Raw genomic sequence first — 25,194 nt, 5'->3', positions numbered from 1 at the left:
TACCAGGGTGACCGTAAGGTCAGAGCCAAATGCTGCTAAATGTACATCAAAAATCTGTCAGATTTTTCAAAAATCTGCCAAATTCCCCAGAATTACTCGAGATATACTATAAACACTTAAAATCACATGCAGATTGGTAGTATTGCCTTAATCAAGATTCAAATTACATAATAAACAATCTAGTCACACAAAGATGTGAAATTATTGGTAAATTGCGGGAAAATGCGGATCCGACCACGACGAAGTCCGTTTCCCAGTGAACCTCAGCACCGAGACCAGCCAACCTGTCCCATTATGCAAGGGTTAATTGTTTGAAAGGATTGAAGCTTTTTACAACAGAGTACGTACACTTTGTTTGTGTTCAAATTTGCTGTTTTTCTGTCAAATAACCATTTTTGCAGAATTCTGCCAGAAATCTGCCCAAAAAATCCATTTTGTCAAATTTTCTGTCAAACTCGTTTTTTAACAAACATTCTGTCCAAGTTAGCCGAAAAATCGGATAAAACGGTCACCCTGGTATGCATACTACATGCGGGATAATGAATCTATTATGCCACGTGGTCATGATATGAAAAGAAAGAGCGCGCGGCTGATCGGTCCACGCTATTATAGTTCATTCGTGCTTATTCAACCACGCACAATTCAGCCATTGTACGCGGATATAGCGGAAATTCAGCGAATTCAACGCCACAATAACCTACGTCTCTGCCGCGACGGAACGATCAAAGTCCACTCCGTTCATGCACATTAATAACCGGCAGGTCATTAATTTAAGGCTGTCAAAGTTTGAGCAGAGTTTGACTACAGTTTCTCAAGTTTACACGCAGGTTCGGCCATCGGACTGTTGTCTCATGCATATGACTTGCGCCGTGACGTAGCCACACGCCTTTTGTCCAACATTGTTGTTGTCGATGTGGGTGGACAGTGCCCTTCTCTAGTCGTCTAGGACCAGTGACCAGTCCCAATAATGGAGGAAGAATCAGTGAAGAAAACTCAAGGCATGGAGGAAGGTAAGGACTTTACGAGACGTGTTTCCCGACGTATATGGAACTGGCTATTGTGGAGGAAAAGGGTCCGGGCAGTGGCGTTGTGGGTGCCGAACTTGCCCAGTTTCATGTCCCCGACTGAGGCCAAAAAGGGCGGGGATAATGAGTATTATGCATAGAGCAAGGAATTGCTCTATGGTGTGGGTCCAAGGAGAAATTCTCCATGATAATCCTATAGACAACTTTCAGTCGATATCTGCCGAATTCCAATGTCAATTTCTGTGTGAAAGCATTTCGGACAAACTTTCGCCAAATTAATTTCCTCTGAAAATCCTACAAGACAACTTGGCATACATAGATCAGGCATTTGAATTGTCCTGTATTTTAACCAAGTAAATTCTGAGAGTAAATATCAAGTGCAAAAACAGTTTTCAAACACAAATTTTAGTAAATTTAGCAAGCATTGCTGTGTGGCATTCAGTATAGGAAGTCCAGGATTAAGGTCTACAACTGATCTGACCATGGAGGTCATGAGAATTACCTCAATGGCCAGACCACCTGGTCATGCTACTACATGTATATAATGGTCATAATATAATTATAGGTGTACATGACGTGTTGTGTGTACATCGATTTCATAATAGGCATGCTTGCGTGTAGCCCCATAAATGTGGCCTATTTACTGGACTGCCTCCGTAAACATAGGCCACACATCCACATGTACAAAAATCGTGTCGACGGAGCCAAATTTTGATTTTCACATTTAGGCTTAGTTTGTATGTTTTTTTTGCTTTAGAAACATACTCACCCTCTTTACAGGCTAATCAGAAAGTGCTGCCTTTTTCAGATGTCTAATTTTTGTGAAATTTCATGTTGAAATTTTGATACGCAAACGTGTAAAAATGAATCTGGAAATTTCACGAAAAATATACATCTGAAAAAGGCAGCACTTTCTGATTAGCCTGTAAAGAGGGTGAGTATGCTTCTAAAGCAAAAAAAACATACAAACTAAGCCTAAATGTGAAAATCAAAATTTGGCTCCGTCGACACGATTTTTGTACATGTGGATGTGTGGCCTATGTTTACGGAGGCAGTCCAGTAAATAGGCCACATTTATGGGGCTAGCTTGCGTGTACACAGGTTCTAGCAGGAATTCAGCGCCATGCACAATCGATTGATGATTACGTCATAACCTTGCGACACGTGTTTACCAAAGGCCTTGCTTTGTATGCATATTTAATCCGCCGTCACACCTACAATTGAGCATGACATGAATTGTATTTGGGAAGATATACAGGGTGAGTAAAAAAAAACGAAACCCAAATGTTGGGACCATTGTTATAGTGAAGTTCTGCAAGCACAACTTTAAAAATCTAGGATGTGAAAGCCCAATTCATAAGCTTTCTTTTAGTACAAGAATCATTCAAATCACTCATGTACTTTTCAAGTTACAGAGTTTTAAACACAACCGCCGTTTGAAGGTTCTGTCCACTGATCACAAAAAAAGTTCAGTGTTCTTTCAGCAAAACGAATACAAATCACATAAGGATATGTGTGTGATTCAGTGTGAATTGTTTTCGTTTTGCTGAAAGAACGCACACCTTTTTTTGTGATCCGTGTTTACCAAAGGCCTTGCTTTGTATGCATATTTAATCCGCCGTCACACCTACAATTGAGCATGACATGAATTGTATTTGGGAAGATATACAGGGTGAGTAAAAAAAAACGAAACCCAAATGTTGGGACCATTGTTATAGTGAAGTTCTGCAAGCACAACTTTAAAAATCTAGGATGTGAAAGCCCAATTCATAAGCTTTCTTTTAGTACAAGAATCATTCAAATCACTCATGTACTTTTCAAGTTACAGAGTTTTAAACACAACCGCCGTTTGAAGGTTCTGTCCACTGATCACAAAAAAAGTTCAGTGTTCTTTCAGCAAAACGAATACAAATCACATAAGGATATGTGTGTGATTCAGTGTGAATTGTTTTCGTTTTGCTGAAAGAACGCACACCTTTTTTTGTGATCCGTGGACAGAACTTTAAAACGGTGGTTGTGTTTAAAACTCCGTAACTTGAAAAGTCCATGAGTGATTTGAATGATTCTTGTACTAAAAAGAAAGCTTATGAATTGGGCTTTCATATCCTAGATTTTGAAAGTGCTACATGCAGAACTTCACTAAAACAATGGTCCCAACATTTGGGTTTCGTTCTTTTTTTGACTCACCCTGTATTGTTGAATTTCTACTCCTTAAATTTGTATGAAAACTTAACAATCTTTTTTTTTGGTTAGTCTTAATGAAAAGTGCATGATTATGTAATTATTTAAAATATTCCATGATTTTCTGGACATTAATGAGGGCGCTGTTGCTGTGAAACTGTGAACCCAAAAATGTGGTTATCATGAACAAGTTGTGAGAATCTGCTCATGAGCCTTCTGATAATACTGAATCAACAACGAATCACCAAATAAAAGAAACTTGATGATAACAAAATATCTTTAAAAAATCTGGCAAATGTGTAGCTGTAACACTTGAGTTTGCTGCCTGAAATGACATCACACTTCTGCTCATGATTGTGGAAATTCGCATTAGCCTGAAAATATACCAAAATGCCCTTTAAAATGGCAAAATGAAAATGTTAAATGAAACGAATTGGGATACAAAGGTACCTTTAGGACTGCACTATAAAGTTACATTACAAGCCCCTTAATCCGTAATCTCGTTTAGTTCTGTATTTGATTGCACAAGTTGAATTTTGAATCCACCTCAAATAATACCCCGATGACATTCATAAAAAAGTAAAGAGTTTCCGGTGCTAAAATAACATTGATTTCCTTTTATGTTTTGTTGTCTAACAAAGTTAGCTGTATTTGTAATTATCCTCAAAAGAGGTTGTTATTATAATCTTTCTTTCTTTATTTTTATGTTTTTTTACAAAATGCAGCTGAGATGACTAAACCAACCAACAAACGAAGGAAAAGGGGCAGTGTCCAAGATGAAGCTCGAAAGGAGACTAAGGGGGATGACGTCACCAACAGTGACACCGGCGACAACCCACCAGCCAAGAAGAAGAAAGTATGGCCCGCCAAATACAACAAAGGTCCCTTTATTTGCGCCTACTGCAGCAAGAAATTCCGAGGGCTTCTGGATCTGACGCGCCACGAGCGAACGCACACGAACGAGAAGCCGCTACTCTGTCCGGAGTGCGGCATGGGGTTCGCCGGCGACTCGAGTTTACGAGTTCATCTCATGATTCACCGAGACGATCGGCCATTCGCCTGCCCGACCTGCAAGGCGGCTTTCCGCAGCAAGCCCGCGCTGAGAGAGCACATGGTCGTCCACACGGACCTGCGTCCGCACGTCTGCAAGATCTGTGGCACTGGGCTGCGTCAGAGATCGTCGCTCAAGAAACACATGCGCATCCACACGGGCGAGCGGCCGCACAAGTGCGAGATATGCGACCGGGCGTTCAGTAAACTCGAAACCTGCCGGCTGCACCAGCAGCGCCACGCCGACCCCAACAGCCGGGTCAATCGGATCCCGAAGGAGCCCCGGAGGAATCGGAACAGGGTCAGAGGTGGCCGAAAGTTCCTACCTCAGAGGGTGAGATGGGAAATCACGCGGGATCTCTGCCGGCAGGTCGACAACTCGCAGACACCGGCAGCACCACTCACAAACCTACCGACTAACATGGTGTCCGTTACAACGCCTCTCAATATTAGTCCTTTGACAGAAGGCACTTCGATGACGTCAGGGTCAAATACTAACCACGTGACATCGAATACACCAGCCTCTACAGGTTCAACTGTACCGACTGGTGACACGCGTAACGGGTCCTTGACGCCCAGCGTTGTGCAGGCGGCAGCGAAAAGCACCAACGGCACAAATGTCGCCCTCAATGGCCCAACACTGTCGAATGTCCCCACAGCGCCGATACAGGGCACTCAAGTCTACGTGGCCCCTCCTTTCACAACGCACGCCACTTCCTCCCTTCCCGGTAGCATTATAACGTCTGATAACGTCACTCCAGTTGACTTCCATAAGACCGGCGGACGCATGCCTATCCAGACGCTTACCTCCGATTCGCCCGTCTTGGTCAATGCGCGGCAAGTGGTCACGTTCCAGTTCACGCCATTTATGGTCATTAAGACGCCATTCGGTGACCTCGGCAGTAACACTGCCAGCTCAGAGACTGCTTCATAACAAGACAATCTGCCTCTGTTCTAATCACGATATTTGTTTGTACCATTATGAAGTAACCAGTCACTCATTGCATTATGACCGCCATTTTGAACTAAAAGTGAGGCTGAAGGTCCACACACAGACTTATATTGGGTGCGTTCGTTTAGCTCACCCGGATCGATAGGGGACAGCCCCGTGCCGTTCGATTAGCTCTGACGTCATACTCGGGGCTCACCCAGGCCAGCCACCACAGACCCTGCTCGTGGAGCGGAGTCACTGGATGCGTTCGTTTAGCTCACCCGGGTCAACACTGGTAAGACGGGTCGTCAGCCATGAGGCCGGGCTAATCGAACACTTAACCGAGGGCCATTAAGATCCGATGCCCTGAGCCGTGGCCGTAGCCACTGACAAAAGATTTCCGCTGTCTGGCCGCCATATTTGTCCGTTTCTAGGGAATGAACAACGCATGCGTGACGTACTTCCACCACTGACTCTCGAACGCACCCAATGTATAAGGTAATCAGTCACCATTGATCTCCACTATACGTACAGTCGAGTCTCGGTAATACAAACTCGTTCGGACCTAGCCAAATTTTTTGTAATATCAGAATTTTGTATAAAGAGGAACATCAGTCCCATTCATTGTGTACATACATGCCCAGTCGGGACCAAGACCTTATTATAACCAGAATTTTGTATTAACAGAGTTTGTACTAACGAGAGTCGACTGTATTATGGAGATCAATGTCAGTCATTCATTGCACGGGACCGCCATATTGAAACTAAAAGCGAGGCTGAACGTCCATACAACAGACTTTTGTGAAGTTACACGTCACCACCGAGGATGTAACGCGTTCATTGTGCGAAATACCAAAGCGCGATTTGGAGCTTGTCCCATTAATTTAAAAAACTGTTTTTGGTTCTGACAATAGTGTTCTGGTGGCTGAGAGTGTATTCTGTATTATTTAGTTTAGTAACCCTGCTTATACCGTTCTTAAAGATACAAACAAGGATTTCCCTCTAACTGCGCCTCAGCGCAAAATGTCTTGCTTTTAATCAGCCGTGTTTTTCTTAATTAATCTCAGGGTCTTGGAATTCGTATTACATATTTTTCTTGTTGCAAAAAGTTATTAAAAATAGACATTTAACATTTTGAAGTGGTTTTATTGTATTTTTGTTGTTTTGATATGTTAATTAAAACTAATGTTTTTTTCTGCAGTATTAGTCAATCGAAGAAAAATAAAACGCGCTTTGAGGAACAGTTTCTGCTCTTTGTAAAGTGATTTACAAACGGGAAGATTTGACCGAAGTTCACGTGTCAGATAATTGTTTTGTTATTACTATTTTTATTATTACTTTTTTGTCTTTATTAGTTTATTTATAACCCAATCCACATACAGTGGAACGCCGCTATAACAAACAGATAACACAGAAATTGTTCGTAATGTCGATCGTTTGGTATTGCGATTTTAAGCTGCCGGTGCTCTGATACTCACTTTTCAATAAATAGCGCCCTTCAGAACTTCACCCTGTACGCCCTGGCAGTTTCTGAAAGACGACGTTGAACTCGTGCCTATTATGTTATTAGTAACACAGAAATGGGTAGGTTTCCCATCTATTTTTTGGAGAAATAATAGCTTATTCGCTCTACTGTTGTCAATTTGTCAACAGCAATCATTCGGTACGTTTTGTACGGTATAGCCGAATGTTCGGTATAGCGGTGTTCGGTATACAGTCGAACACCTTTATAACAAGGTCACTTGGGACTTGACAAATTACCTTGTTATAACAGGAACCTACAGTAACAGTATTGGAAAACAAAGGGAAACAAAGAAAACACGAATTCGTTGGCCCGCAGCTTCGTAATACAATGTGGAGTATAAGAGAAAAAAAGTGGAAATTCCAACGCAGAACTTGTTAGACCTTTGATAGTGCAGAGTTAGAGTGGCTCGTGTGCAATGATTCGAAGAAAAGAAAATTGAATGTGAAATAAAAAAGTGGAAATTCCCAACACGGAACTTATTGAGAGTTAAAGTGGCGGGTTTCCTATGAAAGAACTGGCGGAAATTGTGCAATAACTATTACTGGCCATATGGGTTATACATGTAGTATAAAGTACGCTTGTACAAAGTTGGATGTCGGCACTTCAGCATAAGATCAAGACAAGTAGTGTGTGGAGCTACGTGACATCAAACGAAGTTCACGGTGCTGTCATAGTACAGGAGAGATACAGGTAGGTAACGCTGTTTCCATGGTGCGCTCGCTTTGTTTGGCATTTGTTACTTTTAGGACCGTTTTATATCTAGGCCTATTTAGAAGAGCAGGTCCTTATTATCCAATAGCACAGTAGGCACTAGGCTTAGGGCCTACGAAAGATTCGGTGGCCTATGAAACTGAATTGAGGGCCTACGAAACAAACCACTGTGTGCCAAGATGATTCTAGGGCTACCAGTTTGGCCAGGCTTGCTTAGTACAGCTTTAACATCAACGTTCAACATGAAATGTGTGCTGGTGCCTCAGGGCGCCTGCATAGGGCCTTCGGAACACGTACTGGTGCCTATGGCTTATATAGGGAACACTTAATCCAGCCATAGATCCAGCCTTGTAGAAGGGGAAGTTTTACTCAGCCTCCGAGAACTTGGTTGCTCCGTAAAGGATCAGAGACCGCCGGCTCCCGCGACGTCCGTGGAAAAATGTCAGGGGTGTCTTCCACCGGTAATTGAGTTTTTTTCCACAGGAATGGCCGTCGAGTGTGCGCTTACTCGTTGATTGCCAGGCCGCCCTCTGTGTTGCCTTTTCAGTCTGCGAGTCAAGGCTAAATGGCATTCTATTATGTCTTTTATTAACTCACCTGACCACGCCTTATGAGGCCAAAATTTGTATTATAATACAGAGTTAACAAACCAAAAGTATATGATGTAACATGATCGGCATTGAACAAAACAAACATACACACAAAAAAAGTACGTGCGGTTATTTTGTTTTGTTACAAGCATTGCAAGATCGAATGTATATGTATCGCACTCCCTCAATGATACCGCGGCATTTCCTCATATTAGATACGAAACCGGAACAGATATATTGATTGCATGCATAGAATAAACATTTCCCCATGCACTCGATATAGTTGGTGCTGGTATATTCCTTCAGGAAACGTAAACTTGGATGGTAACCAGACTCCAATTGCCTGTGTGAGGTCAGTGTAGGTTAGCCAGTTGCCGGAAAGTCTAAATCCCTTGATAAATTCGATCTTGATTTCAAGTCGGTTTGGTCGAGTGGGTATACTGAGGCTTCAGTACACAGTGGTGAGTTGGTCCGGTATCGACGCCATGCGGCGCGCTAAACCGACAAAGTGGCCGATGGGCGGCTTGAAATGAAGTCCAGCATGACTGTAGATCTTGTTTCAGTTACTGTAGCATATCTAGCTGATGTATAGGGCACGTGTAACTCATCATCATCTGTGATTCATTCAACAGACATAGTGTCGGATCATTGTCGGCGAAATGAGAACAAAACAAACCCTTCCTATACAGGGTGAGTCAAAAAAGCGAAACCCAAATGTCGGGACCATTGTTTTAGTGAAGTTCTGCATGTAGCACTTTCCAAATCTATGAAAGCCCAATATATAAGTTTTCTTTTAGCACAGGAATCATTCAGATCACTCATGTACTTTTCAAGTTGCGGAATTTTAAACACAACCACCGGTTTAAAGTTCTGACCACGGATCACAAGAAGGTAGATGTTCTTTCAGCAAAACGAAACCAAAACACATAAGGATGTGTGTGAATTGTTTTTGCTGAAAGAACGCATACCTTTGTAAGCCTACAAGCTATCTATTTAGAATTCTGTATTGCTTCGGTTTGTTTTATTTGATTGTCATATTTTGCTTTTGTTTCCCGTGTGAAGGTTTCGAAATCGAGTCTATAGCAACCCCCGGCATCTTTCATCCAGTCATGGGGCAGTTCCTCCTGCTTGGCTCCGTTTGCCTCTTCCTCCCGTTCCTCGCCAGTGGTCACATGATCCACTATCGGTCAGCTGACCCGTCTGCCTCCTTGCTCAACAGCCAGGCGAGAGGGCCGACCACGTCTAACATAAGCGACATCTTCGTTGGAAGGTGTGAAGAGCACGTGCAGTGTCTGCAACAGGACCAGTGTAATACAAACACTACGTTGAGGTCAGTGTGCACATAGGCCTATTAGTGTTAATTAAACACTCTTCTGAGTGTTGCTGAAGTTGAGCTGATCAGAGCTAGGTTAGGCAAAGTAAAAAAAAAAAAACAAGTTTCTCGTCCCCGCCCGCTTCCTTTTTGGAGGCCGCCTGGATTTTTTTATTATTTTTTATTTTTGAAAAAATGTAGTAGAAAAACACCGCAAAAGTCTACAAATTCATCGGAAAATAAATACCAATACCAATACAACTCTAAATGACACTGTAAATATGTTCAGTTCTCTTGTCCAACTTGTCTTTCATCTTTAAAAGTGTCTTTGAACAGTGGAACACCAACGGTTGCAGGAAATTTTGAAAAGGCGGTCATCTTGAAAAAAAATAAAAAGCCCCGCTTCCTCCCTTTTTTTCAAAAACCCCGGACGAGAAACTATTTTTTTTTTACTCGGCCTTAGTTGAGAAGGAAAAGAAATGGTGCGCGTAGTACGAGACCCATTTATGCGTCTCGGCAAATTTAGCTGGTTACTATGAACTGTCGTGTTGGAATCACGATGTTCGAAACACATTTAATTCCCAGAGTGCCTGAATCGTTATTACGTTAAGCCGATTTAGCCGTTATTAGAATTTTGTTTATTGTCGTGTCTGCCTTGTTTTACTGTTACATATTATTTGTAGATTCTATATTATTATTAGTGTTGTTTGTCTTGTTTTGTCTTGTATTGTTAGGCACATCCACCACAAGCCTCGGCTTTTTGGGATGAATTGAATTGAATTGAATTGAAACCTCGTATTGTTTTCCGACCTTATTTTTCGGTGACATGTCTTCGGTAAAAATGAAATCCGACTCAGGATGTCTGCATAAGTAGATGTATTCATGATCACGACCCGGAAGTATATTCATAATTTTCCACAAATGCCTGGTACGTACAGGGTGAGTCAAAAAAAGCGGAACTCAAACCCCAACATTTATATTTCATATTTAAAAAAAATATGTGGCACCCAAAAAAAATTATGACTGGAAAGCCGATTTCATAAGGTACTTTTTGATTAAAAAATTACTGAAATTGGTCCATCCGTTCAGAAAATATCACCATTTAAACAAAATGACCCTAAAACCTGTCTCGTCCAAAAAAAGTGAATTCAAGAATCGTCGTCGCAATTGTCTTCAAACATCACCAGCGATAAAATCTCAGTTTTAACGTTAAAATATTCAACAGAATCCCTTTGAAGGCCCGTCCTTTAAAAAAAGTAGATTTTGTAAATCGTAATGTTTGCCTAACCTGGGTTGTTAATAAAGATATTGTGTACTACAGTTGGTGACAGTTGTTAAAACAAATATTCTGTGTCATTTTCTTTGTTGTTCCAAACAGTCAAAACATACAATGAATTGTTTTGGGGTTTTTTTTGGACGAGACAGGTTTTAGGGTCATTGTGTTTAAATGGCGATATTCTTTGAACGGATTGAGCTATTTTCAGTAATTTTTTTCATCTAAAAGTAGCTTATGAAATAGGCCTTCCAGTCATTATTATTTTTGGTGCTACATATTTTTTTTTAAATATGAAATATATTTTATGGGATTTGGGTTCCGCTTTTTTGACTCACCCTGTATATGCACTACAAAGCGAAAGTCAAAGACGGCTATTGAGCTAAAACGGAAAAAGAAACACACACTTACATTAAATGCCATATTTTTTTTGTAGAAGGGATGTGCAGATGACGTCATTGGAGCGCGTAAACAGTGCGTGTACTCACTGGCCTTGCGATTGCCAGTCACGTGACTGTACTTCCTCTCCCAAGAACCGAATTACGTTGAACTTTGTTGGGAAGAACACAAGGTCACGGAAATAAAAAGCAGTCTATGAAGGCAATTAAAAACGGGTCTTGCAATAAAAGTATACCGACCTCTAAATTGCTGTGCTCAAGTGCGCATGCGTGCGTGAGCCAGCATTTTTTTCTAGACAGTTCTGTCAAGCACTTCCTTCAGCATTACTATAATTCCAGTAAATGTACTCTTACGGGACTATTTTTTTTTCGTCATAAATTATTCCTTAGCAAGACAAGGTAGATTAAAGACGGTCTCTTGTGGAGGTTTTTTGGTTTGTAATGCAGTCGGACGCATTAGCCTCGTGTAAGGACACACATGCAGGCCTTACACTATAAACCACTGTTTTATCAATCAACAGTCGGATCAGATAATTGACCACAAAGACCGTTTCAATGTCTCCCTCATGTCACAACTCCTATTTAGAGGCAATATTCCTCCGCCAAGGAGGTTATGTTTTCACCAGCGTTGGTTTATGTGTTGGTTGGTGGTTAGTGTGTTATTGTCTGACTCAAAAAGTTCTAGACGGACGCAACTTTGATGTAAAAATATGGACGACGCACGGGCTGTCGTGTTGTGTAGACGTACGCCTAAAGGCTATGCATTCTCGGTATCACTATACTTTGTGGGAGACACTGCTCTGGTTTAATCAAACTAAATTTTGGTCGATTGTCGACTTTGTTATATTACCCGGGTCACTTGCAGAATGTTCACTTTTGACCCGGATCTGTAATCAGCCGAAAGGTTTCCTTATCCTTATGTAAATGTGATATTTTAGCGGACTTGGTTGCTTGTTTGAGCTGACACCAAGGACAGAAGTCCGGATGACAGTAGACCTTTTAGCCCACATCAACCGAGGATCAGCACACTTCCTGTATGCTCCGTTAAGCGTTTCTGTGGAGTTTTAAAAGATAAATAATAAAAGTAAACCAAAACAACAACGCACAAACATACAGCTTCGCCTTACACACCTACTGTGGACGTTCCTATGTATTTTGATACATGTAGTTCAGAAAAACAGGATATACTTTTACTCCCACTATGAACACTCTTCCAACCCAAATTATCATGATTTCCTTGAGTGTTCCTCTTCATTTCGCGACCGATACTAACCCAAAAATGCCTCTAAACTTTTTTCCAGAGAAAGGGAAACCTAGTGTGGACGTGTGCAAGTCCACAAAGCGTCCACGCTTTCTGCATCCAGTGGACCTCTTTTGTTCACAGGTCCACAAAGAGTAGGCCTATTTAACACACACAAATTTAGCAACACAACACCTTCGAGTGTTGACCCACATTGTCCCTCTTTTGTTCGTACCATCTTTTTAGGAAAACCTCCCATATGTTTTGTACACGATCGACAAGTGTGGACCTTCGGGAATTGTGGACCCTATTGTCCTCTGTTGTTCTACGTCCCCTATTGAATGCAAGACCAAACACACCCACTAACACATGTTTGTTCATGGTGTAAATCGAAGATTCCCTATTGTTCCTCATCATCGATCTTTTGTTCATCCTTTTTTTTGCAACAGCTCACATAGGTTTTGTACACGTTTTCTAATCGAGGACGTCCTCGATTTGACTCCTGTCCTCAATGACACAAGGATGTTTCACATGTGTGTCCTCGATTGCACACGCACAGGTTTTCATTGTGGTCTTAAAAATGAAACTGTCACAATGTTCATGTGGATAAAGTCAAATAATCATCATTTTTTTACAGTAGGGAAAACAGCTGGTTAAGGTCTTGGTTTACATTTTGTAACTATCGTCTTGTTCCTACACTCTGTCTAGGGGTACATGTGATCAGCTATGGGGGACTTTCGTGGATGCGTTTGCCTACAAGGATCCATGCCAGGCCGGTAACGATGACTACGATGCCGTCATAGCTGCAGCAATGCCTCACGCGAACAAAGACGAGGTGACGTTACTATCATAACGAGGCTTAAATACTACACGGGTCTACTCCTATGAAAAAAAATCAAATCTAAAAAAAATGAAGGCGGACTGACGTTGCAATCTTGACAAGATCTTCAGAGGCAAAATGACAGAGATAGAAGAATAAACGTATAGGGACTCACAGGCATGCAGGTTTGGGAAGAGAAACACAAAAGAGGTGTTAATTATGGGGAAGGACCATTTTGGGTGAAGATCAAAGGGAAAGGACTAGCAGAAGAACAAACTAAGGACGGATTAAATAGGGGACAGACAAAGTGGGATTAAGTGGGTATGGGGCGCCCCCAGTGTGAGTGAATAGAAAGGAGTGGATGGACGAGCACATAAAAAGTACCGAACGCCTTTTTACTTTATCTATATACTTTCTTTGCAGTCATTGTTTTGGTCTGGTCTCCCGAAACTGGCCCTGAATAACGGTAGGGTCACCGGCAGGTACACCATTCTAGAGGAAACACTTCCGGGTTATATCGCCAATGGCCTGACCTGGTGTGGTCAGACGGGTGCTCCTGGGATCAACTACAACACCCCGTGTCCTTCAGCTTACAGTTCAGGCTGCGCTAATGAAACCATGTATACGTTCTGGAGGGCTGCTTCTAGAGCTGTAAGTTGTTGTTTTATTAGCAGGTCCCAGAGGGCCAGCTAGCCTGGTATCTTTTGGTATCATGTTGTTTCACCTAGCATGCAACAGTCGTTGAGTAGTTCCAACAAACAAGATGTAGCCCCTACTTGAGATTTCTTTCTCTCTTTGACTTTAGTTTGCTCGGCAAGCAACAGGGACAATCTCTGTGGCTCTGGACGGCAGCAGAACAAACCCCCCCGCCTTCAGAAACACCAGGTAAATGCAATAAATACATGAAACAGTTACGTAAGTTGCGCCTGCGCACTGATATTAACGTTGGAGCGCCTCCAGTCACGTGACCCTGGCTCCCTGTTATGTATTATGATGCGCACGGCTATGGTATCCAGCGACATGAATCATTTTCTCCAAGTGCTCACAGATTTTTCGAACTGTTTGGCCACTTTTATTGGCATTAGGCCTACGTCATATTCGCGCATGCGCGATTGCATGAAGACAATCACATGATAGCATCCAGCATCGATTTTTCTTCTCAAACCTATTGTCTACAATTTTAAATTTGAAGTCACGTTTTATGATCAATGTTAGTCATCTTATTATTAACGCACTGATGATATCTCTCTTTTTTTTAACACAGTACATTTGCTACGAATGAACTTCCCAATCTGAACACTGCTGCTGTAACACACGTCAATATCCTTCTGGTGTACGACATCAGTGTAAAAGGCGACAACAGGAGGTATGTCTTGACGAAGATAAAAATCGGCACAAGTCCATCTCGGTCAAGGATATATCAAGAATGATTATGTCATATATGTTAAATTGGCCAATCCGTTTTCAAAATTACGGTGCCGATGTCATATGAAAATCGGACTCGTATGAAAATCGGACTCTTTTTCCCTTTTATTGGTTAAACCCTCTCACGTGACCGGTCCCTCTCCGGACCCTATGTGACCGTTCCCTTTGTACTATGTACACACAGTGGCCGCGCTACGCGTCCGCGGCAAAATATTGCAGTCAGGCAAGATGGCGTCGGTCGGTCACCCCCAACTGTGCTTTCTGTGCCGGTGAGGGAGTTTTCTACCTCGCAAGGTCATGAGGCAAATATCTATCCTGTTTGATTTCTTTCGCCTCTTGAGGCAAAAAACAACAACTCACCCGGTCAACCCGAGCTACTACGTGCTGAGAAAACGGCCTCGAAGACTTTTTGCTCAGCACGTCCGTAGCTCTCGTGTGCGGTGGGCTTTACCTATCAATGTCAAGACCAAGTTTCATGAACAATGGACAAAAGCGAAAATGATTAACCTAAATCTTAAATCTAAAAACTTATTGTTTCCCTGTTGATGTCACTGTTATTAGGGTCCTGACTCTGATTTCTCTTCTTCTTCTTTTTGTCAGGGCGCTGTGTGATAAAGGCAGCATCAAAGATTTGCAGACGCTACTCACCGATAGAGGTTTCACTTACACTTGTATAGAAGGTCCGCGGTAAGTTAACAAAGAAAAGAACAAGCGCGAGTGCACAATGAGCTCAGGCCTGGTTCCGGAACTTGCCTCACTTCAAATGCAAAATAGACGCGCATGCGCATCGATCGAGACAAAGGTGCGTGTTCCGAATACATTCGCCAAAAGTGCATTTACTGACGAAGCATTGCATCTGGTCAATGTTTGGTCAATCGGTAGTTATATTTTATGGGAAACGTAGGGGGTCCGTTTTTGGTTAATTTTCCGGGGACAGACCTATCGACCGACCGACGGACCAAGCCTAAAGTAAAGGTGGTCCAGCGTGCACAAAAGTATATTCAATTGATTCATAATCGATATCAACTGGAAATCTTTTCATGCATGTGGTCTACGCAATGGGATGGATTTAGCCCATTCATTATTATTACGGGATATTCCTATACAATAGCACTGCCCGGCTCACAAGTGACAGTCATTCAGTGAGCCAGTCAGTAAGATATATATGTGCGGGCTCAAGGCTTGTCTTCTAGGACCTGTACGGGTGTAACTTGAACGGATGACATGTGCCGCAGCAATGTAAAACAAAAAAAGATCAATAGCAATTTTCTTGTAAGAAAAACAATAACTATGGCTTGCATATTTGACCTGGAACCGAAATTCTTGGTGAACTACATTATTTCCACTCAGTGACTCAGTCATATGTGAGTCCGCAAGTCAGTCAGTCGGAGGACAATGGGATTGTAAACCAAGATTAAAATGCAAGTCTAGCCAGCCCACATTCACTTTTCACGTTATCGCCACGTACCAAACAAACACTGACCACAGGACACAAATGATCACCATGCAGATACTGAGGAAGTTTACAGTGTAGATCCTATTCAGGGTGCCCGGATCCGCAACCCGGATGCACTTCCCGGATTTTTTTAAGTCAGGATTCTCTCACGTTTCCCATCTTCTCTACTTTGTTCCGTTTGACACATTGCAGTGGTTTCAAGTTCCTACAGTGTGCAGGAGACCCGGACAACGCTCGATGCGTCGAAGCGTGTAGCTTCGCCGTGATACCGAATGCCAGTATTGCATTGGTCCTGGCAGCGAGTCTGTTGATTAAACTGGTGACTGGAGTAAGAAACTAGTTTGTGGACGGAGGCCTTTCTTGCCCACTGATGGTTGATTTTGTTTGAAATTATTTTGCAACGATTTAGTCTTGAATTAGAATGAAATTCTGTAGTTATTAGAATGAATCGCCGAACTCACTACATTTCTAGTGATTAACAAAAACCTTAATTCTACCAAATCAGATCGCCATGATCGACCTGAAATTGGGTGTATTTTTTTAAACATAGCGCCCTCTCTTGAACAGAAACTTATCAGTTTGAGTTGAAGTTTCACGTTGTTAATGTTGCAAGACTTTGCTGGGTTTTTTAAAATTGGAACTATGTTGCACGACTTGTCTGTTTTGAATAGAAATGTACCAAACTGTTTTTACTGCAAAGTTAATAATTTGTATCTCTGTATAGTTTGTGTTCTATTCTTAAACAGTAAACATTTTGTATGATATTTTGTATGGGGAGGGGGGAGTAGTTTACCTATAAATAGATAGTCGAGGCCGAGAACCACATTAGCATACTACATGTGTAGACGTTTGCAACTACATGTAGTTGCCAATATAGGGGTAGAGGTAGTAAAGATTAGAACAGTATAGTATGACATTTTACACCGAATATATATTTTATTCAGAATATGGTTATTTTGTTTGAATAAAAGAATAGCCTTGAAGAGGCCAAACAGCCGTACTTTTATTTACTGCAACATGCGTCACAAAAGGTTTTTACGTAACATTTACCAACACATTGAAGGCAAACAGTGAAATAATCTCAACAGACTTTCACACTCCCATTAGACATTCAAGGAACAAAAGGAATTTTCACAAATTGAAGAGAATTAACTATGCAAAGCTAAGAAGTATTTTACATTCATAATACCTGAGACAGTTTACTCAGTCATTCCTATTGGTCGAGAGCACGTCACGTGGCCGGTCTTTCACGGTTGATAAAACACCGGCTAACTGGTCTTGAACACTTTTCCAGTATCAAATGAACTGGAACTTTTACTTTTGTACTGGTTGAACGTTCACAATCCTCGGCTAGGCATGCGCAATACTACCAATGGGTCCGTATTTCATTGTCCTAAATTCACACGACACTGGCACAGCTGTGTTCTGCGCCACTTCGCACAGTACGCGCAACGTGCGCGCAAATAAGGAGTTGTTTACGACTACTCGCGAGAGGCACATACCACAACATAGCTAGAGGGTTGTTTAAATAAACATGAAGTCAACTTATTGAACAAAATCGTTTTGTTTTGACTGCTTGACCGAAAAGGTATTTATGAATCGGAATAAATATATGCTCGACTCGGATCATTATCAGCTCCAAACCGGTCTTAAAAATAGTGTTTAAAACCGGTCAAGCACATATTTATAGTCCCTTATAATAGCACTTTACAGTCGACTACCCCATCATCACTACTTCATATATGTTAAGAAGTTCATTCCTTGTTAATACACGACTTCCTTTACTAATTAATACAAGTTAGTTGTTTGCTTTAACATTTCGTACACTTTCGTACACTTAAACTTTCATTAAAAGGTGCGAAACGCCCGATGATAATGATGTGCATGGTTGAAATATCACATTTATTTAAAGCAATTTCACAAATGTATACTTAAATCTAAAACTAAAAATTAAAAAGTGTACGTATAGATGTGCTTACATTTATTGTAGAACATCTTAACTTGCGTCAATATAATCTTCGGGACACAATCATGTCTGTTTGTGCCACCCAACATGGCGTCATTATACAGCGCCTCCATTTTGATCAAAATTTCGGCTTTTTCACTCTACATCGGTTCGTAATAGCAATAGTGAATGATATGATTGATGCCGCCAGTGTCGTAGGGATGACTTCCGTGGACTTCGTTTGTGTTGCCAATGTCTTCGTCATCCCACTTGAACCATTCTTGAGACACATTCAGACCCCGTACCTCTTGGCACTGGGCGGTGAAAGCGAAGAGATAGAACGGGGAGTGAGTCGGTAGAGCGATGGGTCGGCTCGGGTCGCCGTCGGTCATGCAGCAGTACTCCACGCGGGTGTTTTTGTTGTACTCCCCCGATGGTACGGTCCCACCGACTTTGTTTGCGTTCCCGGTGTCTTGATCGTCCCATTTGATGTATCCAGAGGACATATCTGCACAAAAAAGTGCCACCAAAATTTAATGCGGAATTTTGTCAATCAGTTATTGGAATGAGGGCAAGTCACTAGAAAGTCGTGGTTTTTTTTCTGGCAGCGCCTGCAATACTAGCTCGGCGCAGTGTGTCGTATTATCATGGCTGGGTTCGACGGTTATTGGAATCGACGTACACGCATTTTGGGGTAGAGGATGCACAAACCGTCCCCGCATGTAAGTGCGTCACGCTTTGTTTACATGTGCATTTCCTATGGGAGCCACGTATGGACACCAGCCAATATATATATATAGTCCCCACCTGGCTCCCATGGGAAAGTGCACATGTAAACAGAGCGTGACGTCATTATGTCTTAAGTCCAGTACCGACTTGATTTCTAGTCTATCAGTACCTTATACACACCCACAACGTTTACACACCTTTTGGGCAGACGTCATCAAATTTGAATATGCAGTACTGCCCACGTGGCCAATGGGCATCGCCGTTGCTGACACGCCCCACTGTCTTCATGCAGAAGTTCTGCTGCATGTCGTTGTTTGCGTACGGGCCTTGGAGGTGGAGATTCTCCGACCATTCGTTACTGGGACCAAGGCTGTTCTCCGTGTCGTGAAAGCGGAAACCAGTCTCCCAGGTAAAACCTCCATTGGTCGGGCAACCAGCGATGGGCATTGGTAAACCGTAGGTACCCAACGGCCAGCTGAGTTTTGCTGGGAAAAACAACAACAACAACGTAGTATTTTATATGGCGAAGTTACAGTTGCCTAAAATGACCTAGAACATTGAAGCTTTATACTGTGGTTTGTGATGTCCATTTTACGTGATAAACAAGTTGTAATCACAAGTCAAATCACACAGATTAATCGCGTGTCAGTTCAGTTGAAAAAACCCCAGCAGATTTATGATGGCAAGCAGTAGTGGATATAAGGGGGCGTTCGGGGTTGCCACCCCCTTGTTCAGACGCTGTTAAAATGTATACTAGCAAAATGGGGCCAAATGATACAATTTGGCTAAAAGTTCATAGCCTTAGAATGGGGGAGGGAGCATTCCCCGGACCCCCTATAGCGGTGGCACGCCTTCACTGAGTTCACTCAAATATCAACCCCATCCCCCTCCGTGCATGCGTTTCCTGAAAGTTAGACCCGCCCCTGGCAAAGGGACATACGCCTCTGTTACTGGATGTGCAGTGAGTTTGCGATGACTTGTGACATGACGTGTGATAAATTTGGTTCTCTGCGGTTAGTGGGCGTTCCATTAGGCCTAGAGCCTAGGGGATTGGTCAGTATCAAAATGAGGGGAATGTTGCTCATTGTTATTTTTTAGGCAAGGTATGCACCCTTGTAGCCTTGTCTGTGCTATCACTGTTTATAAACAAAAATACCGACCAAAACCTGCTTGTTACCACATATAATTAACTCGATAACAAGCATATTGGCGGCCATTTTTGAAAAAGAATTGTAAGGCCAAAACAAAAAAGTCTCCGGTTTCTGGTATGCGCGCGCGTCGCCGTAGCCATGCGCGTCGGCAAAATGAAAAAGTTTTTTTTTCAATGAAAGATGATGTCTCAAAACCGCCAAACTCACTGGTTTGACAGGAATCCTGCTGCTGCACAAATTTAACGTGTTTTTAGATTAGGTTATGGTCGAGAATAAGCTTTATGTGACCTCTCTGGACTCCCATATATTTGTACTAAGTTTAGTCGGGCACCATTTGCAGTCATCAGCACACATTTGAAGCAAAAAAATCAGGTAAAAACAAAAAAAGCCGCGTCACCGCACCACTTTTTGGGCAAGCTCCATACCAGAAACCGGAGACTTTTTTTTTCGCCTAAAAGTGATACCACTCAAAAATCTGCCACCGCTCACACTACACAGTTATCACACATTTTCCAATTCTGATGTGTATACCTTGCCAAAAATTGCTATGAGTATTGCTCCTATCGATCATTTGATACCGGTGGCCCAATATTTGGACCGAAGCTGATAGCCTACATATTGAAAAGCTGATAACAAGGACACACCATCTTGAAGCATTAAAGATTATGCATAAACGCAGTTTCTTTTCATGAAAAGATTAAAAGTACCACGCAGCGGTTCGCAAAATAATTCAACTGAAAATTTAATGTTGAGAGCTCTCTCACACTCGGTGATTGTATCCATGACAACCTTCCATCCACGTGGTTCTTAAAAGGATCTGTCAAATCATGACATTTTGATTGCTCAGTTACTAGGCAACCAGAGCAGGAATAATATCCGTATATTGATTATGGACTTACCTTACCTAGAGTGAAGCAAATAATGACGTGGGACATTTTGAAAGCAGACTAGTAAAAATCCAACTGGCCATTTTTCTGGTACTATTAGGGTTTTAGAAGAAAGACGTTTTACAGGCGGTGGTAAATCTCCCGCCATTTTGCTTAGTTCTCCCTCTAAAGAATTAGTTTCATCAAATTGAAATTCCACATTCGTAAATCCTCTACTTACTAAAAATAAATGGCAGTAGCGAATGTTTGGTGACGTCACATGAGGTTCCCCCCATACAAACAGTAGTGAAGAGGGGATATTTGTACAGTATTAGGTAATAGTGTGCATGATTGTAGGCTTTTATCAGCACTCCACATTGAAAATATGATACGAGCCCCCTTCCCCCCTCCCCCAATTGAATTTCGGAGGCCTAAGTATCCGGAGAAAAAAAAACCCGGTCAAGCACGCCTCCCTGCAAAAATGTCTGGATCCACCCCGCTACATTCCCGGCCAAAATGGTTGGGACACTTCCTGAGCCTGCCACGGTCACCCACTCCCCCGCTCCCCCGGTCAATGTTGTTCTCTCCAGCAATAAGAGACAACATTGAGTGGGGGCCGGGGGGGGGGGCAGCGAGATTTGGCCAAGATTGTAGCCCCCCCCCCCCCCTCCTAAAATATAGGCTCTAGAACTGCGCCTGCCACCTACCTCTCTTTTCCTTTGGACAAATTGTTCCAGATTTCAACGCCTGATCACTGCCACGACCAACACACTGTGAAAAATTGAAAACGAGAAATGATCGTAAAAAAATTACCTACCGAGCCATTTCGAAAACCTTGACTCAAAAATCTGACATGTTTTTTTCATTTCATTTCATCATGGTTTATCAACAAATCACGAATAGCAGCCACAGCTGAATTGCACGTGATTTACATAAAAAACTACGTTTTTAAAAGGTAATACCGTGTTTATTTATAATAAAAAAATATGACATTAGATATATAGATATAAAAACATTCACATGCTTTTAACAAAACCAATTTAGTCATTTACCATTCAATTTCAAAGTTTTGTCACCCTTTTTAGTCACCGGGTCAAGAATATTCGTCATTACAGATCAAATCTGTCTAATAAGCTGTTGCCGAATGGCAGCATTCAGAGATCAAATTCGTCTTATATAATTCAATTAGACGACTTTAATTTCGGAATAACACGATTCGGCGTAGACGAGACGAAATTGAATACACCGGATCGAAAAAGTGTGCTCATTGTTTGGGTTTGTTTGCACTAAATTTGAAGTTGTCTGACAACAGACGAAATTATACATTGAAAGTGCACTAAATCGATGTTGCTGGACGAAATTTTGAAAAGGGAGCATTCTTCAGAAACACACTCTTGGAAAAAATGGTCCGGTAAACTTATTCTTTATGATGGGACTTGCGGTTTTGCCGAAGTCAATTGAGCGTGATCGGCTGACTGATAAGGTTTACGCACAAACCCCTCGGCCAGTGAGGAGTTGCATAGAAAGCTGGCCGAACCACTTTTTGTGAGAGTATGCCGGTAATGTTAAATTACGGAAAGACGTATAACAGACATTCAAAAAGGTTGCAGGTAAAAATCATTTATAGTTTCATTTAGGATAAGAATTATACAAATGTTAACAGATAGGGAATGAGTTTTAAAATTGTACAAGATGTGTGGCAGTCAAATTTATCTTACTTGAAATAATGAAATGTAGTATTAAAATTACGTTAAAACTTGTAAAATAAAAAGGTTACAGGCACAAAATCATTTCATTTCATTTTATTTAGGAGTAGATTGATTGACACTTAAGTTCTGGGACTTTATTCGAATGTCTTAGTGTTCGTTTCATTTTTGAAGGAGAAGGGATGAAATCCTTAACTTAGTTTGTTTCGATTTTCTTTCGATGAATGATGTGCATAGAAATTCTCTTCTTTGTTTCAAGCGGGGAACCGAGCTCGCATAGCATCTCAGAATAACAGGGCCTTGTAACGTAATGTCTGTAAACGTTATACATTGTATAGATTTTACCTGACTGTGACTGTGGGCGTACACGAAGCCACGCTTGAGGGTGAGGCATTCCGGGGCGTCGTAATGGGTGACGTTGTTCAACTCGCACTGGCTACTCCCGGTCGCGTAGTTACACGAAACGCAGTGCGGCTGAAGCTCGCACGCGTCCCAACACGACTTGTGCGTTTTGGTGGCGGCGATGTTGTTGAACGCGTGCCCTGTTAAGCTGTAACCAACGATGACACACCATGGCGCAGTCGGAGGGGGCACACGTTCAGGGCGGACAGGCCTGGCTCCGCCCGTGTCTTTACTTTGATGGCCTCTAACTACAGGGTGATTAAAAAAACACGAAACCCAAATGTCGGGACTATTGTTTTAGTGAAGTTCTGCATGTAGCATTCTCAAAATCTAGGATATAACAGCCCAATTCATAAGCTTTCTTTTAGTACAAGAATCAGTCATATCACTTATGTACTTTTCAAGTTACGGAATTTTAAACACAACCACCGTTTTAAAGTTCTGTCTACGGATCACACAATAGGTGTGCGTTCTTTCAGCAAAACAATTCACCATGCGACATATCCCTATGTGATCTGTTTTCGTTTTGCTGATAGAACACTTACCTTTTTTGTGATCCGTGGACAGAACTCTAAAGCAATGGTTGCGTTTAAAAGTCCGTAACTTGAAAAGTACATAAGTGATTTGAATGATTTTTATACTAAAAGAAAGCTTATTAATTGAGCTTTCATATCCTAGATTTTGAAAGTACTTCATTCAGAACTTCACTAAAACAATGGTCCCAATATTTGGGTTCCGTTTTTTTTACTCACCCTGCAGTGTTGTAATCGCAAGAATGAGCAGCGGCCCAGATACTTTACGAGACATGGCGAGCAACTCCCCCGCCATGTTGCAGAGACACCGGCTGTGGGCAAAATGACGTCTGTCTGTGACGGCCGTAAGCTTGAACAAGACAATCAAGAGCTCAGAAAATAAACGCGACCGTGGCCTAAAATTTAAGCCACAATAGGGATTGAATGTGTTTACTCCGCTGTTATGGAAACCGAGCTGCTTCTGACGTGTAGCTGGCAAATAAAGAATGAACCCACCAAAGAGGAAACCGTGGCGCAAATTTGCTAGGAATTGATGATCTCACAACTGCAGTCACAGACCACAATCGTGTAGGGTTGGCACTGATTGGATAAAAAAAAGGATGCCCAATAGGTTTATGGAGGACGCCCACTTTTTCTAGTCGACTCCGTGAGATCGCGCAAGGCATGATGGGAAACCACATGGCGCAGCAATATCTCGTACCCATGGGAACGAGGTTGATAATTACCTTATTCACGAGGAAGCCATTTTTAATCGTGTTCCCTGAATATATATTATAAATTGTAACTGTTGAATGGGATGGTGCCAGACTATTTTATGTTTGAAATGCACTTTTATTTCATTGCTTTCATTTCTACTCGCAACTTCCCAAAATGAAGCGTTTGCCTCGCTTTCAATTCAAAATGGCCGACTAGTGAATAAAGTCTATTACTTAGCTCGCAAAAGATATTGGAGTATGGAACACCATATGAATAGTACCATGCGAATAACACTAGTGCACTTTTGTGTCATTTATGTCATTTGTAGGTATCTGTTTCGTAGATATCTGTTCATTCTATCATCTTCATAAAATATGTCTATAATTTCAATAGACTTTACTTGTGACAGATTGAAACCACTGTTTCCGACTGGATAGCGCTTCGACCTACGCGTGTGCACATACCGCGTCGCCCCAATAAACTCATAGCACCCAAAAAGCTGCCACCGCTGCAATGCTTTTACATATTTTCCAACTACAGGGGTGAATACCTTGGACAAAATCACAATGAGCATTATTCCCCTCATTTGATACCGACCAAACCCCCAGGCTGTTGAAAATTGAAAATAATATTAAATTGAACATAAAAGTGCATTTTCAAGGATCGCATTAATAAATTACATTGTACGGCTCTTTAAGTAATGGTTGAAACATTGAAGTTTCTGCCTGAAATGAAATCATACTTTTGCTCATGAATATGGAAATTCGTAGTAGCATGACACCAAAAAGGCACCAAAATACCCTTCAAAATAGCAACACGACAATTGAAAATAAGGTCAAATTGGACACAAAGGTGCATTCTCAAAGGATTTGACTTGACCTTCGATCGACTAGAGGAGTTTAAATAAGGGACTGTTTCATTTTCCCTTCGTCTCCAACTTAACTCTTATCAAAATAACCTTGAGTTGTTTGTGCTGTAACAGCTTGACACGTACAAAACGCACCGCATATCGTATGCCTGACCAAATCTGAAAATTGGTAAATTAGTAGGGCGAGGGGGCCAATAATTAAATTGGTTTTCTGTCTAACTGATGTTCATTGTTCACCGCGGCTGGTTCCGTTGCGGCGAATTCGAATCAGCGTCAATGGTTTCCATAGAAACGCGCTATTATTGATACGCCTTGCTAGCATTTCGACGCTGGGAGTTGTGTGTTGTGGAAGGGATTTCAT

The 25,194-nt window shown here is 41.9% G+C and overlaps 2 protein-coding genes across 4 annotated transcripts; both read left to right on the top strand.

The window, feature by feature from the left end:
• The first annotated feature begins 613 nt into the window (after nt 1–613).
• Nucleotides 614–6,433, top strand: LOC119724151 (zinc finger protein 628-like). Of its 2 annotated transcripts, XM_038195079.1 has the most exons (3): nt 614–1,010; nt 3,932–4,741; nt 4,778–6,433. In XM_038195079.1, exons 1-3 carry the CDS (start codon nt 968–970, stop codon nt 5,188–5,190), a joined length of 1,266 nt encoding a protein of 421 aa, XP_038051007.1. In that variant the 5' UTR covers nt 614–967; the 3' UTR covers nt 5,191–6,433. The 2 variants fall into 2 exon arrangements, with proteins under 2 accessions (XP_038051007.1, XP_038051005.1); XM_038195077.1 differs by having other exon boundaries at nt 616–1,010; nt 3,932–6,433.
• A 598-nt stretch (nt 6,434–7,031) lies between these two features.
• LOC119724150 (ADP-ribosyl cyclase/cyclic ADP-ribose hydrolase-like) lies at nt 7,032–16,947 on the top strand. Of its 2 annotated transcripts, none has more exons than XM_038195076.1 (8): nt 7,032–7,402; nt 9,076–9,343; nt 12,945–13,071; nt 13,480–13,707; nt 13,862–13,941; nt 14,321–14,422; nt 15,082–15,168; nt 16,130–16,947. In XM_038195076.1, exons 2-8 carry the CDS (start codon nt 9,123–9,125, stop codon nt 16,275–16,277), a joined length of 993 nt encoding a protein of 330 aa, XP_038051004.1. In that variant the 5' UTR covers nt 7,032–7,402; nt 9,076–9,122; the 3' UTR covers nt 16,278–16,947. The 2 variants fall into 2 exon arrangements, with proteins under 2 accessions (XP_038051004.1, XP_038051003.1); XM_038195075.1 differs by lacking the exon at nt 7,032–7,402 and adding an exon at nt 8,362–8,703.
• The last annotated feature ends 8,247 nt before the right edge of the window (nt 16,948–25,194 follow it).

Source organism: Patiria miniata, unplaced genomic scaffold (assembly GCF_015706575.1).
Source record: "Patiria miniata isolate m_02_andy unplaced genomic scaffold, ASM1570657v1 HiC_scaffold_18, whole genome shotgun sequence".
Taxonomy (NCBI): domain Eukaryota; kingdom Metazoa; phylum Echinodermata; class Asteroidea; order Valvatida; family Asterinidae; genus Patiria; species Patiria miniata.
The sequence above is the reverse complement of the archived record's forward strand: the minus strand, read 5'-3'. Positions and strand labels throughout refer to the sequence as shown.